The 14,791-nt window shown below is 38.4% G+C and overlaps 1 protein-coding gene across 1 annotated transcript in view; it reads right to left on the reverse strand.

The window, feature by feature from the left end:
* Positions 1 to 14,791, reverse strand: part of EXOC4 (exocyst complex component 4) — a 643,616-nt gene that overhangs the window by 537,714 nt on the left and 91,111 nt on the right. The window contains exon 7 of the mRNA XM_016222252.2: positions 11,489 to 11,663. Coding sequence (XP_016077738.2) covers positions 11,489 to 11,663 — 175 coding nt within the window. The remainder of the gene's footprint in view (positions 1 to 11,488; positions 11,664 to 14,791) is intronic.

Here is a 14,791-nt window from a genome sequence, read left to right on the forward strand (position 1 = left end):
TTCCCTAGCCTGGCCTCTCCCTCGTGAACTGATTGAATTCTCCATGCATTTCCCTCCACCAACTCATTCTGCACACTGCTGCCAGGTAAATCACCCTAAAAGCAGTACTGCCACCATTTTACTCCTCTATCTAAAAAGCATCACATCCACCATCGTATATGAAGTAACCATGCCCCCCAAATCAACTTAAATCCAACTAAGCCTCTACACCCAAGTTACAGAACATTCATAAATTGCAAATGACTCCGTGAGGAAGCAATCAACAAAAGCCAAGGTGTGGGAAGTTCTATAGAACAAGTGATCTGGTTTCTTCAATAAGTAAATTTCAAGGGGTAAAAAAGAGAGATGGAGGGGAACTTATAGATTAAGAGAGTCTTAAGAAATTTACCAAACTGCAGTATTTAAACTTAATTTGGAACCTAGTCAAACAAACCGTAAAAAATACACAATCACAATATTTAAGTCAACTGGAAATGTGAACATTGACTGGATATTTGATAATAAGAAAATTATGTTTTTAGGTACAACTGTGTTTTTTACAGAGTCTTTTCTCTTTTAGAGATTCATAATGGAATACATATGAAACAATATTATCACTAGAATTTTTTCTAAATAAGGGAAAGGGAAAATGCTAGGGGCAGAAATGAAAGACTACCACCATGAACGGATAGTTCCTGAAACTAGTGAAGCTGGATGGTAGTTGGGGGTTCAATATACATGTCTATGTATTCTTGAACATGTTTGAAATTTGCTATAATAAAACAAAAGAAAGTAACAGCCCACTGCCTAAAAGGGCAAGTCCAAACTTCTCAATCTCTTATTCAAAGATCTCCCTGTCCCCCAAAATTATTCAATCTTATTTTTTGGTTAACACTTTCTAAGAAAACAAACAAACAAACAGACCAAAAAGCCTCCATTCTCTCAGGCTTTATATAATACTATTCATATAATATATTCGACAATAACCACATTAAAACGTGCCAAGTTCTACTCTGTGCATGAACTCAGCTACTGTAGCCCATCCTGACCTCTTCTGTCTATGGTCTCCTCTGCACTTGTGTTTACAGTGAACAATTTCCCTGGGAACAAAAACTGCTCTATATTGTTCTTGGTTTAATTTGTATTTTTGTCTTAACGCCCTCAAGGTTAAAAAAGAAAGAAATATGTTAAAAAAGAAAGAAATAAGTTTTTCCATTGAGTGAAAAGAATATAAATTAATATAAATTTAGAAAACTCATACAAGTAATAAATAGAGGTGGAGGAAGAAGCAACATAAGAAAACCCCCTTTCTTAATAACTGAATAATCATAAACAGTCTTATATAATTGTTTCCAGTCCAAAAAAAATCTTGGGTAAATAATGTATTTGTCAATGTTCTCAACTATTAAAGTCAAAAATAAGAATAGCCTATGTTTTTTGCCTTTGGGCTCCTACACTAAGTAAAGTTGACCAAAACCTGCAAATGGAGATCAGTTACAGCACCGTCGTTTACTTCTTCTTTTCCTTCTAAAGTGTGTGTGTTTATTTTCCCATCTTTATGCAGTTTCAACTTGCTGAATTATTTGCTATATATCACAGAAACAGAAACTCTCCTAAATATGCTATAGCGATATATAAAATCAAACTAAATTCACTTTTTGTAAATTTCCCACATGGCTTAAGACTGCCTTTCACGCTCTTGGTTTTAATATGACCTAACCCATAATACTTGCTAATTCTAGCTCTTAACCAGATTGCCCATTAGAATCAGATGGAATCCTACTGAAGGGGGCTCTCTAGATATGGGGTCCACAGGTAATCCTGGTTGTACACTCCTGTTTTAAAATAACAGATGTGACAAAACTAAGATTAACCATGACTGTATAACAGAAGCCAGAAGACTTCATTAACCAGATCACACATACATGTAAAACAGATCAAGGCATGGGATTCGTTAGGTCCCAGTGCAGTCTCCGACCTCTGCACTGATGCTTCCTGCACCTCTTAACCATGGCAACTGGGTCCTGCACAACACGGCAGAGCACCACAGAAAGTTCTTTTCAGTATCACTTTCATTAGCAAAACTCATTCGAATAACGCAGATCTTATAAGGCTAAGATACAGAGAAATATTGTAACAGCAGGTTCTACATCACCTTTCACTTCAAAAGGTTTAAGGTCAACGGCATAAAATATTAATATCCTGCTGTTTTAACTTGCACTCAGTTTTTACATTAAGCTTTGCATACTCATAAGAAACACAATCAGCGATGTCCCTTGTTTCCATATTCCAACCTTTACTCCGGAGCAAGAATATAATAAGCACTGCACACTGACGTAGTTACTAGCAAGCAGTCCTCGCAGGAGTGACAAGCAGGAACAGATGCACACCCTCAAAGGAACGGCAATCACAGAGCTGCTCTGTGCTTCCTGCCGGCAACCATTTCATAAAAGCAAAGCACACACAGAAAACTAAACTACCTCTAAAAATAGGAAAGAGGGGAAGAGGGAGACGAAGAAGAAAGGGATGGGGGGAGCAGGGAGAGGGAGGACCAGTGGCCACAAGTACAGCTGTGATCACCAAATATTCAGAGCATTCAGATGATCCATTCTGAACTACTGTAGTAACAAAAAGGAAATAACCTTAATTTTCAAAGCAAAGGCTTAAACCAGTTTTAGTTCATTTTATCAAAATCTTTGGCATTTTATGACTGGAAAAGCCAAATCTCTATTCAGTGGCTCCTGTTCTTTAAACCTGAAAACCTCAGTCTTCATAACTTGTAAACATGTATACGAGTACAGGTGTAAATAAACTACTATACACACAACACTTAGTAAAATCCTAGTGAGACACAGTCCTTAACACGAAGTCCTCATTTTAAAAATATGTGAAATAAAATCATTTCAACTAAAAGAATATCACAGATTTTCTTAAGTTAAATGTCAAGATGCCAATATATAACCCAAAATCAGTTTGTAAACCACTGACTTAAATTTCAGAAAGAGAGCTGGGGCAAGCTGAGGTCTACATTTGACTCTTCGGTGATAAAAATATGATTTAAAACTCTTATCTCAGGCTCTCCATCTCTAAAATGGGACAATATGATACAATAAAAACGAAAAGTCAGATGGATTAATAAGATGTAGAAAGCACTGTAGTGCTTGAGCCTAAAGTGACAGATAAAGTGTAATTACTGTAAGAATTTTTATAAACTCACTTGAACAAAGCAATTTCACAATCTATACTTTCTTAAGTGCATCCTGAATGGTCTTTGTTTTACTTGACATAATCAAAATGGTAAAAATTTGCTGAGCCTGGTAATCATTTAAAATTCTCTAACCAATTAAGAGTAAGTAGGCAGCAATAAAATGTTAACCTTACCCTGTGACAAAAATCCAGCAATAACAATGTCATGCTGGTGTCTGACTTGGGTGGATTCTTCTGTAAAAGTGAACTGCAAACCCCACAACTCTGTGATAGAACAGACAGTCATAAATTCTCTGCCCCCCTTCTCACCAACTGGGCTCTGTCTTCCCTCTGCTTGAACCTGGGCTGCCTGTTTGAGCAAGAGTGTGGCATGTGTGACAGCATGCAATGTCCAGGCCTGGGCCTTAGGAGAGCCAGCCTCCACCTATGTCTTTCAGAATGTCTTCCTAGCAGAACCCAGCTATCGTGTAAGATGGTCAGCTTCCCCGAGACCACCAGGCTGCGAGAGCCTATGGAGAGAGACCACGTGGAGAAGCCTTCTAGGGCCTCCTCAGCCAGCTCGCCTTAGGTGAAGCAGCCATGTGAAGGATCTCAGTTGACGCCATGTGAAACAGAAGCACTGCCCAGCTGAGCCCCTACTGACTCCCTCACTCACACAAGAGTGAGCAAAAATGAATGCTGCCTCGCCGGGCCTGGCTCAGCGGTTGAGCATCGACCTGGGATCCAGGAGGCCGAGGTTCGATTCCTGGTCAAGGCACATGTCCTGGTTGCGGGCTTGATCCCCAGTCGGGGGCGTGCAGGAGGCAGCCAATCAATGATTCTCATCATTGATGTTTCTATCTCTCTCTCTCCCTCTCCCTTCCTCTCTCTGAAATCAATAAAGATATATCTGAAAGAAAAAAATGAATGCTGTCTTAAGCCATGAAGTCTCTGAGTAATTTGGCAGGCAGCGACAGACAATCAAACCCAAAGAACTATCACTGTGTTTGAGAATTTAGGCATAGTCCCACATTACTTCCACAATCAGGATAGGTGTAAGAAATTTTTAAAAAGTGTTGCCAATCCAGGAAAATATAATTATTGTCACTCTAAGATCTCGGGCAGGCAAGAGCAATGTCAGTGAGGCAATGTCACAACTGCTTTTTAGTATCACTCAGATCATATATAAGGACACTCCCTACCTCATATTCTTTCACCTGTTACCATTAGCACCACCACTTATTATGACCTTTTGGTTCCTAACAGCCCCCTTGCTGTGGCCCTGGTGCACCAAACCTCAGTAAGCACACGGCCTTCAGAAGGACGCTTAAATCATCAGTGCAGTACGAGTCCGCGAGGCACTTGGCTTTTAATGGCCCAACCTCTAAAGTCTCAAAGAAACAAGTTTTGGAGGTGGTAAGTAGGAAGGAAGGCCTGTCCTTTCCACCCTTGGGTCCCCTACACCAAGATCTAATCAGGTCAAGCAGACCCTTCCTGGGTAACCAGGAATTTAAGGAGACCAGACTTGCCACCAAATCTAACTACTCTGGGGTATCGGCTGCGATGTTACTATTTTCTAAGTTTGGCCCAGTGTATTAAGATGTCCATGTTTCCTTCAAGTTTCACTGGGCCCTGGACTCCCAAGTGCTCTGACTTGTGCGTCTGCTGCATCTGCACTGGAAGCCAGTGGATCTCAGCTGCCCATCAGTTCCTGCTCCAGGCATTGGTAGGACAGTGGGAGAGTCCTGGCGCTACAGAGGCCAGGCCCAATTAGAGGAAGACTTCTACTCTAACTTAAATGTTAACTGTTCGTTGGGCAGCACACTATCCACTGAGAAAGCAGAACAAAAGTTCCAGGAGCGGGCATCTTTCTGGAGACTCGGTGGCCTGGCTGATGTGACGTGAATACATCACCCACAACAGGCCATCAAAAAAGGCTAAGAAATGAGAAAAACTATTTCTGCAACAACAATCTCACAAGTAATCTAGCCTTAAATATGGGAGGGCGGGAAGGACAGGACACTAATTTTACTTAAAGGTATGGAATTCTCAGCTAGAAAAAATATCAAATGAAACAAAACCTAAGAACAGCCCAGTTTCAGAGCTGGATTCAAAACAGAAGTTGTGTCTGCCTCCTTGAAAAACCCTCCAGGTCATGGCTCAGTATCAATAAGATCTGTGTATTTTCCTACTTGACAGCAAACGTCAAGTTCTCCCTGCCTGAGGTTAATTTTATCACTATTTAAATATTTATGTGGCAGTTAACAAAAGTAAAATGATTTTACATTCGTTCTCTGTTAATCTCCAGAAAAAGAGATCAAGGCACCATAACCTGGAGCGACTTGTTCTGGGACCCCTCCCGCCTCCACCTGCAGAACACTGCTCAGCACACCCAGGGGTTACACATTCAAGCCAATGATGCCTAAATGGGCAGTTTTGAAAAGAGATGAAAACAATGAGATTTTTTTCAGAATCACAAAACCTGAGAGATGACTTTGTTCCAAGGAATCCTCTTCCTGCCTCTTTTGCAGATTCCCACAATAAATGAAATAGCGTGTTTCTAGTGTGCCTCAGTCTCACACACTTGAAAATGTGCAGCCAACAGTATGACAGGAGTGACACCAAGTAGGTGACATTTTGGAAGGTGCAGCTGCTGCTCAGAGGAGCAAAAACATGTATTTCTATTATCACAGTTTCAAAAAGAGTGTGAAGCTGAAAAGGGAGTGCCACGGTGTGTGGTCACAGGGCTGACACCAGAAGAAAACTCTGCCACTCTGTGACTATGACACTACTGCCTTGTCTCCTCACTGAGTCGTCCCCAGATACAAACACGCCGAGACAAATGAGCCTTCCAACTGCAGGATGGATTCCGCCTGCCAGGAAAAAGCCCAGGATCCAGCAGAGAAAAACTGCTGCCGTCTTCACAAGAGCAAAAATTATTGTCTTTTTCAAGATTCAATAAACAAAAGAGCATTTCAATTTTTCAGCAAGAAATATTTCCCATTCAAAGAAACACTGAAGTTCAAACTCTCAACACCTGTAAGGCCATGCATCACCTGGCCCCATCGCCTTTGTTAGGCTGGGACATGCCCAACTGCTGGTGTTTGCTAAACTTCTCAATGACTTCAGTCTCCAGGGATAGTTTAACCCAAAGAGCAGCCCACCAACAAAACTACATTGGCCCTAAGCATAAAACTCTACAGGGAAACTGAAACCAAAAATATTCTTCTCTAAACCCTCCGCACTGGCGAGCATTCTCCTGTGTTCCTGCTCATGCAAGAGCACGAGCACTGCACGGAGTGGGAAAGCATACCCCACGGCAGGGCCCCTGCTTCACCAGAGTGAGCCTTCTCACTATAGTTTCTTCAGCTTTATTCCCTAATATCGAGCACATAGCTGGCCCCAATAATTTAACACTAAGCCATCATTAAAATATCTGTCACACTGGAAATCAGACTGACAGACTGACTACATGGTTTTACAAATTTTCTAGAAGACTCCCAAAAAGGTTTACCAGTCAATCTCTTTCTCTCTTCTCTGTCTTCGTTTACCATGCCCCATGAAAGCCTATCCTGTTTATCTCACTAATAGACAACACCTCAAGTAATATAACCCGCAGACTATCAGCCTGCGAAATAGTTTCCCTGCCTGAGCCTCCAGCCTCTCCACTCAGTTTTCCCACTGCTACCACGTTAATATTCCTCCACCTCATCACACCCAGCAAAACCCTGAGAGGGCCAGCACAACTAAAACAAAGGCCACCACTGTCAGCTTGCACACAGATCCCCTAAAAGACCTGTTAAAGCACAGACTGTATGCATGCCAACCTCCCAGAGTTTCTGGTTTGCTAAGTCTGCATTTTTATTATGTTCCCAGGTGACACTGATCTAATGGTCTAGGAAACATATTTTGAGAACCACTGACTCAAACAATGGTTCCCAATTACAGGATTCTAAACAAATATATTGCAATCACTGTAGGAGCTAAAAGAACAACAATAACAAAAACAAACAAAAAAATCAGAGGATCCAATCTCTAGATAAATCTAATATATACCCCGCCTTCAGAAACCCCTAGTCCAGAATGGCCGGAATAGCTCAGCTGATTGAGAGTCCTACTGTGCACCGAAAGGTTGCTGGTTTGATTCCCAGTCAGGGCACAAAACTGGGTTGTGGGATCGGTCCCGGTCAGGGCATGCACAGAGGGCAACCCTCTCCGTTCCTCTCACTCTGAAAATCAATAAAAATATACACTAAGAAAAAAGAAAGAAAAAAGAAACCATCAGTCTAAAGATACACACAAAACTCTTAGATGACACTAGGCCTTCCACAACCTACACCCAGATCTACCTATCAAACTTACCTTCTAGTCCACAAAACAAACTCTGTTACCAATAAACCATTTTTCTTCCTAATTTCCCCTGAATAGCCTTGAACACTCATTCTTTTGTGCCACCTACCAATATAATCTTATGTGTCACTCTACCTATCTGGAGTGCCATTCTCCATCTGTGAATTTCCCAAGGATCAGCTCATCATCAACCTTAAAAACCTTTCTTAGTCCATTCGACATGTCTCAGATATATAACACATTTTGCCAGCTACTGTTTTTACATTCAGCAACAACAGTTCATTTATGTGTGTGTGTCATTGCTTATCCAGTTTATTGATGGGTGTATAGGCTAATATTACTCGGTAATCTGTAACCTGAAAGAATATGGGGGAGAATTGAAGAATACAGAGGCCTAAAAACAACTTAAAAGTAAAATAATTTTACTGTATAATAACTTCAAATGTTTAATGAATCTCTTCTTCAAAAAGGCTTTATTCTTGAATCTGTGCATTAATCATAAAGACGAATAGAAAAAAAAATAGTTAAGAATCAATCAACCACAGATTAACTCAAATCATGACTAAGGTCATTTTTCTAAAACATGTTTGAAAAAAATAGGGGCAGAAAAAGTAGATAGGAAAGAGGGGGAGGAAAATGGAAGAAGAGAAAGAACCCCGCCATACCTTGACCTCAAACCAATTAAACACAATACATGAAAGGAAATGTTATTTCTCGTGCCTTGTATTATTAGCTAAGGTTTAGTTTTATATTCTTTATCTGTCAAGTCACTTATGCCAATGGTATGTGTATGCATTAACTGAAATAGCAACAGTATTGCCAAGTGTGTGATTTAGGCACTATAAGCTACTGAGAGTTTTAACTCTCAATTGATACCTCTTTAGTGTCTTAAACATATCTTGGGGGTGAAGGGAGTGCGGAATAGAAAAAATTACTGCTAATGGATACAAGGTTTCTTTTTAGGGTAATGAAAATGTTCTAAAATCCTAACACAGTAATGGTTGCACAACTCCAGAAATTTACTAAAAATCATATATCTATACTTTAAATGGGTGAATCTTATGACATGTAAGTTATATCTCAATAAAGCTGTTTAAATAAACAAACAAATGAATAACTCATTCCACCATATAAAGAGAAGATCTCCAAATCACTCTATAAAACCACATGTGAAAAGTATAACTCATTTAATAAGCCAGAAACATTTTTAATCATTTTTACATTTCAAGTTAATGTCTCATAGAACTTAAAGTTCTTCAGTTTAATATAGATATTGTTAATATGAGATAATGAATTTTGTTTTCCAAAGTGTAGGAATTATATACATTTGACAAATCCAAAGTAAGTAAAGTACAGCATATCTTACTTTGTTCATAACCATAATTAATTATTTATGATAATATTTATGATAATATTACAAGATTCAAGCATCGTTTTGAATTTAGAACATTAGTCTTAGTGAGTCAAATATCAGGTCATAAAAACTTACTCAAAAGTATTTTGTAACTTTGTGAGAGTAGGATTATATAACCTGTAACATACTATTGTATTCAGGTTTTAAATGCAGTAAGTACTATGATACAAATAATTCCATTTAATATTATATATCCCAATAGTGTCTAATATGCTTCCATAACATAAATTATTTTTATTAGTATATCTCTTTACATTTGTATACTTTTAATCTATCTATAATTTATATTTAAAGCGTATTTCTCAAACCCAAAATGAGGAACTTATATTAAAAGATGCGAGATATATTCTTCAAAACGCTATTGTTAAAAGGTAAAGGCTATGGAAATGTTCAAGTTTAAATACAACTAAAGAGACATGAAAAGTAAATGCAATGTCTAACCCTAGACTGAACTGTCTAGTGAAGGGAAAAAAAACTGAAATAAGCCAGTCAGAGAAAGACAAGAACCATATGATTACACTTAAATGTGGAATCTAATGTACAAAGTAAACTAACAAAACGGAAAAGACTCAGATACAGAGAACAGACTGACAGCTGTCGGAGGGCAGGGGGACTGGAGGACTGGATGAAAAAGGTGAAGAGATTAAGCAAAACAAACAAACAAACAAAAAACAACTCAAAGATGGACGACAGTATAGTGCTTAAGGGGATGGGGGAGTTAGAAGAGAGTAAAGGGGGGAAAAATGGTGATGAAAAGAGACTTGACTTTGGGTACTGAACACACAATACAATATACAGATGATGTATTATAGAATTGTACACCTGAAACCCATAAAATTTTATTAACCAATGTCACCTCAATAAATTCCATTTGAAAAAAACTGCCAAGCAGATCATTAATGGGTCAGCTGACAAAACTAAAATATAGACATTTTGACAATTTACAGTCAAACTGTTAAAAGGAAAATATCTGTGTGTATATATACATACACATACACAAATATCTATATGTACATACACAAAAAACTGATAATGTAACAAAATGTTAACACTAGTTGAATCTGAATAAAGAGGTATATGGATGCCCACTGTACTATTCTTATTGTTACCACCTTTCTAAAAGTTTGAAATTATAAAGTAATAGTGACATAAAATGCATTTCATAAATAACATGGTTGTTATTGTTGTTCTTAGTGTTTTTAAACTCTGCCTTTTAACTGAAGTGGTTAGTTCATTTACATTTAATATAATTATTTATATGGTTGGTATAAGCCTAACATCTTGCTATTTGTTTTCTATTCATTCTATCTTTATTTTTCCTCTCTTGCTTTCTTTTAGATCAAATATTTACTTACTATTCAATTTAATCCCCTTTACTAACTTTTTACCTATACATCTATTTTACAATTTTAGTTTTGCTGTAGGGCTTAAAATACACATTCTGAACTTAACACAACTTACTTTAAACATCATACCTCAGATTAGCAAGCCTCAGACTAGCAAACTAAGATATAAAATGTTAAGTAACCAGATTCTCAACAATAAAGATATTTTATTCAATACACAAATATTCACCAAGTACCTACTACAGGCATATAGTAATTGAGAGAGCGGCAAAAAAAAAAAAAAAAAAAAAACCCTCAGGGAACATAGTTGCAATCCATATCCTTTCTACTAAACCATCAATAAAGCGCACTGACTTAATCCAAAAAAATGTCTAATGAATGAATAACCAAGAATTAATCATTCATTCCACCAGGAACAGGTCTATACTGTCAAAAATAACTACAATTTTCCATCATGATTTATTTATTCCTGCAAGACTCCTATTTGCCATGCAAGTAATTTCATTCCTACAGTTATATTTTTCAATTGTCTACATATTCTTAATTTTTTTCATATTAGTAGGTACTATTTGACCAAGACATTTCTATTTAGCTATGTCAAATTTGTTTCAGTTGACTCTTAATTGTATTTCTAATTTTCATCCGGCCAAATCAAATATGTTTTCCTGGTGTATGGAGAGAAAATATAATAAAATTTCTAAATACCATCTCTGTAGCATCACACCAAACAGTAATATCATTTCTCCAATCTTAACCAAATGAATCAAAATGATACATTTATACTTATAGATTTATTCTCATCTCAAAAGAAGCTCTTGACCTGTCATTTACCCAATATATGCAAGAGTTGACTGCAGGAAAATGGTCATAAAATTAAGCTACATATATGTTTATAAAATAGTGTTTAAGAACATTTTAATATTAACTCTTGATATATGACTAATTACAGTGAAGTAAAGTACCTTACAACAGAAAGCCAAATACTGCAAATCCTTAATTGCTAGGTACTAGGCATCTCCTAATTTTAAAGTCTGGTAAAAGAAGTTTTCTAAAAGGTAAAAGATGTTCATGAGGTCAGCAGCATCACCTTTAAATAGAAACATTCCTTTCTCCCTCTGTTTATGACTAGGGAATATTTGAGGTTGCTAATTTCTGTGTTGTTGTTCTAACCTGTTACTCTGAGGAGATGGCACCCTTTGTTGAAAGACCATACCTGGAGGACATCCTGGATCTTCACCCACACATCTGCCATGTCGTACAGTTTGACATCTTCCTGCTGAGGCAGTGGGGTCACGACGGTGTCCTGCAGGTATCCCAGGACCACAGAGTGAGCAGTGGCTACAGCATTAAACTTGTCAAACAGCAACTCCAGAAGTTCTAGAAGTAACCTAGCCAAGAAATCAAATAAATAAATCACATTAAAACATACACCCAAAGATGACTTACAATGACCTGCAAGGGAGCCACCAAACTAAAATGACCATGCAAACAGCACATTAGATTTCAGCAGTTTGACTTCAAACAAAGAAACTTTTTTGAAAACATATCTAAGCCCTAGTTTCCTCTACTATAAAACAGAAACGATGTAAGAATTAAAAAACCAACTGTAAAGTTCCTCAACCAGCAGAACCAGCTCAATAAAAATTTGTTTCCTTTTTAACATATTTTAATGATTACAATCGCACTGCTCTATATTCTTAAGCAGTTTCTCCAAGGAATTCAGGCAATTCTTCAGCCAGTTCAGATGTCACACGGAATATGCTACTCCCTAGCAATAAATTGGGCACTTAGGTAAGGATGCCGATCGGTTTAGTCATGGAAAGCTATGCTTACTACCATTCAAATGCATGGTGTAAGTTGCCTGGAAAAAAAAAATGCGCCTGCCAAGCAATCTGACTTTCACCACAGGGAGCAGCTTAGTCATCCGCATTATCTCATTTGTCACGGTGAGAAATGCTGGACACATATTATTACATCAATTTTATAGACTCAAGGACACAAAATGAGGTTGCAAGGCAGCTGGGCCTAGAACAAACGTTGACTCCCTTGCCAGTGCATCTGGCCACCTCCCTCTCTCTCTAGTTCTAGAACACAGACATTTGTTCAGAGACGGTATAGAGCTTTACAGCATGGACACAAAGGGATTCCTCCACCACTGAGACGCACAGTATCACTGACGGCCCAGGCTGGGAATCCTCCTTCCTCCTCTCAATTTGTATAGTATTTTATCCCACTTTTAAGGAATTTAACCACCTGTGGCTCCCATATGTGATTCAACTATTTCGAGTCACATTTATTTATACACAGACATTCTACCCCCCTTCTCCATCTCAGTCTTTCAGTGTGGACACTACTTTATACATCTCTGTACACTCAGCACGTAGAAGAGAGACCAGCAAATTATGCTGAATGAATTTAATGTGTATACCACAACAAGTGCAGAAGATATGGAATGTGACTTTTATTGCATATTGTGTGGCTCTCAGTTCATAGTTCCTAAGTAGATTCATAAACTAACCTGGAAAGGGGGAAAGGAAAGCAAAAGAGCTTGTCGGCAATGTCAATTAATAAGATCCTATTACCATAAATTAGAGGTTATGACTACAATCTCATCAAAACATACAGCATGTTATCTATTCCTCTGGCTTCTTTACTGACCAATTATTATAATTAATGTGCTAACGTGACGGCCAATAACTGTCTTATGATAAAACCCTAACATGTATTTGACATTTTAATTTAGAAGAGACAGAATCAATAAAAATGTATGTAGCGCTCCCAATCTAGAATACACATAACCCAGAATTTACAGAGTACATTTGTAAGTAAAAGCCATCCTGCCTTTGGAATGGTGATTTTTTAAATTTCGTAAAGGTCAATTCATATTTACATGCACAAATACCTAAAGCAAGTCTTCTTTCTCATCTGTGCTATTGGAGAGCTACTCAATTATCACATAGCAGTCAAAATAATTAATTAAATATAAGAAGTACTCTGTATAAAACTGGTATTTGGTATCACACAGAGTTAATACTTGACTAAGTGATGGTCCTACTTTCCAAATAAAGATTTTTGCTGACTATGTATCCCTGCAGCTCCCAAAATCCGTAACGTGTTTTTCAGTGATATGCAGCAAAATAAGAAAAATGGGACCACAGACTGACTTTTCACGAAGGTAAAGAGACTTAGTTTCATATTTTTTGTACTCTCTTAGCAGGAGAATCCGGTCCTTTCTCTCATGATGGCAGTTACATTGCCAAATGTCCCCCTGTGACAAATTAAAACTCCATAACCTTACGTCACACTCCAATGTCTTTGAAACCGTATTGTCCACGACATTCAGAAGCCTGGGGCACACTGGTGTGGTGTCCAGCTTCCCAAAGGCATGAAGGTCTGGGCACAGGCCTGTAGGCCAGCAGTGAAGCAGAAGGCACTGAAGAGAAGGGGCTCCTCTGGATGGAAGGTGCTGCTGCCTGGCCATCGCCCCAGCCACCAAGCTCGTGACTGCATACCGTGGCCGCCACTCAAGGACAAGACCGACTCAGCAACCAGGGGCAGTGCTCTGTGTAGAAGAGACCTAGCAGGAAGCGAGGTGTACGGTGAGATCCGTGCTATCTATTAACACCACAGAAGTAGCAATCTCTCCATACGATGCTGACAGAGCGCCAGTTCCCTCACTCCAAGAGGATCAAAGCCAAGACAGACCACCACAGCCCAGGGACACTGCGCGGAGGGATAAAGGAGAGACGGGCAGAATGGGTGAGGTTCCACTTGCTGCCTGTCTCCTCTGAGCATCCAGCCGTTCCAAAGAGAGGGAAGCTCTCCTCTGCCTTATCATCACATGATCATGGCAAGAGGAATAAACCCGCAGCTCTGCATCAAAATTAAAAACTTCTGTGCTACAAATGATTCCATCGAGAAAGTAAAAAGACAACCCACAAAATGGGAGAAAATATTTGCAAATCATATATCAGAAAAAGCATTTCTATTTAGAATATCTAAAGAATTCTTAAACTTGCAATAAAAAGACAATAACCGAATTTAAAAATGAACAAAGCATTTGTAGCTACCTCCTCCAAAAAAAAAAATATAAATGACCAATAAACAAATAGATGTTTAACATCATTAGCCACCGGAAATATGCAAATCAAAACCATGAGATACCACTCCAACCCACCAGGATGGCTATAATCAAACAGACAGGCAATAACAAGTGTTGGTGAGGAAGCAGAAAAGCTGGAACTCTCATGTAGTGCTGCTGCGACATAAACTGGTACCGCTGCTTTGGAAAACAGTTTGCATTTCCTCAAACCCTTAAACACAGAGTTATTACATGGACACAGCAATCTCATTCCTAGTATATACCCAAGAGATATGAAAACATATATGTGCACAAAAACTTGTATACAAATGCTCACAGCAGCATTATTCAAAATAGAAAATATTAAATTATAGTAAAACCATAAAAGTGGACACAAGTCAAATTTCCATCAACTAAATAACAAGCAAACAAAAG

The sequence above is a fragment of the Miniopterus natalensis genome, chromosome 10 (genome assembly GCF_054644295.1).
Source record: "Miniopterus natalensis isolate mMinNat1 chromosome 10, mMinNat1.hap1, whole genome shotgun sequence".
NCBI lineage: Eukaryota > Metazoa > Chordata > Mammalia > Chiroptera > Miniopteridae > Miniopterus > Miniopterus natalensis.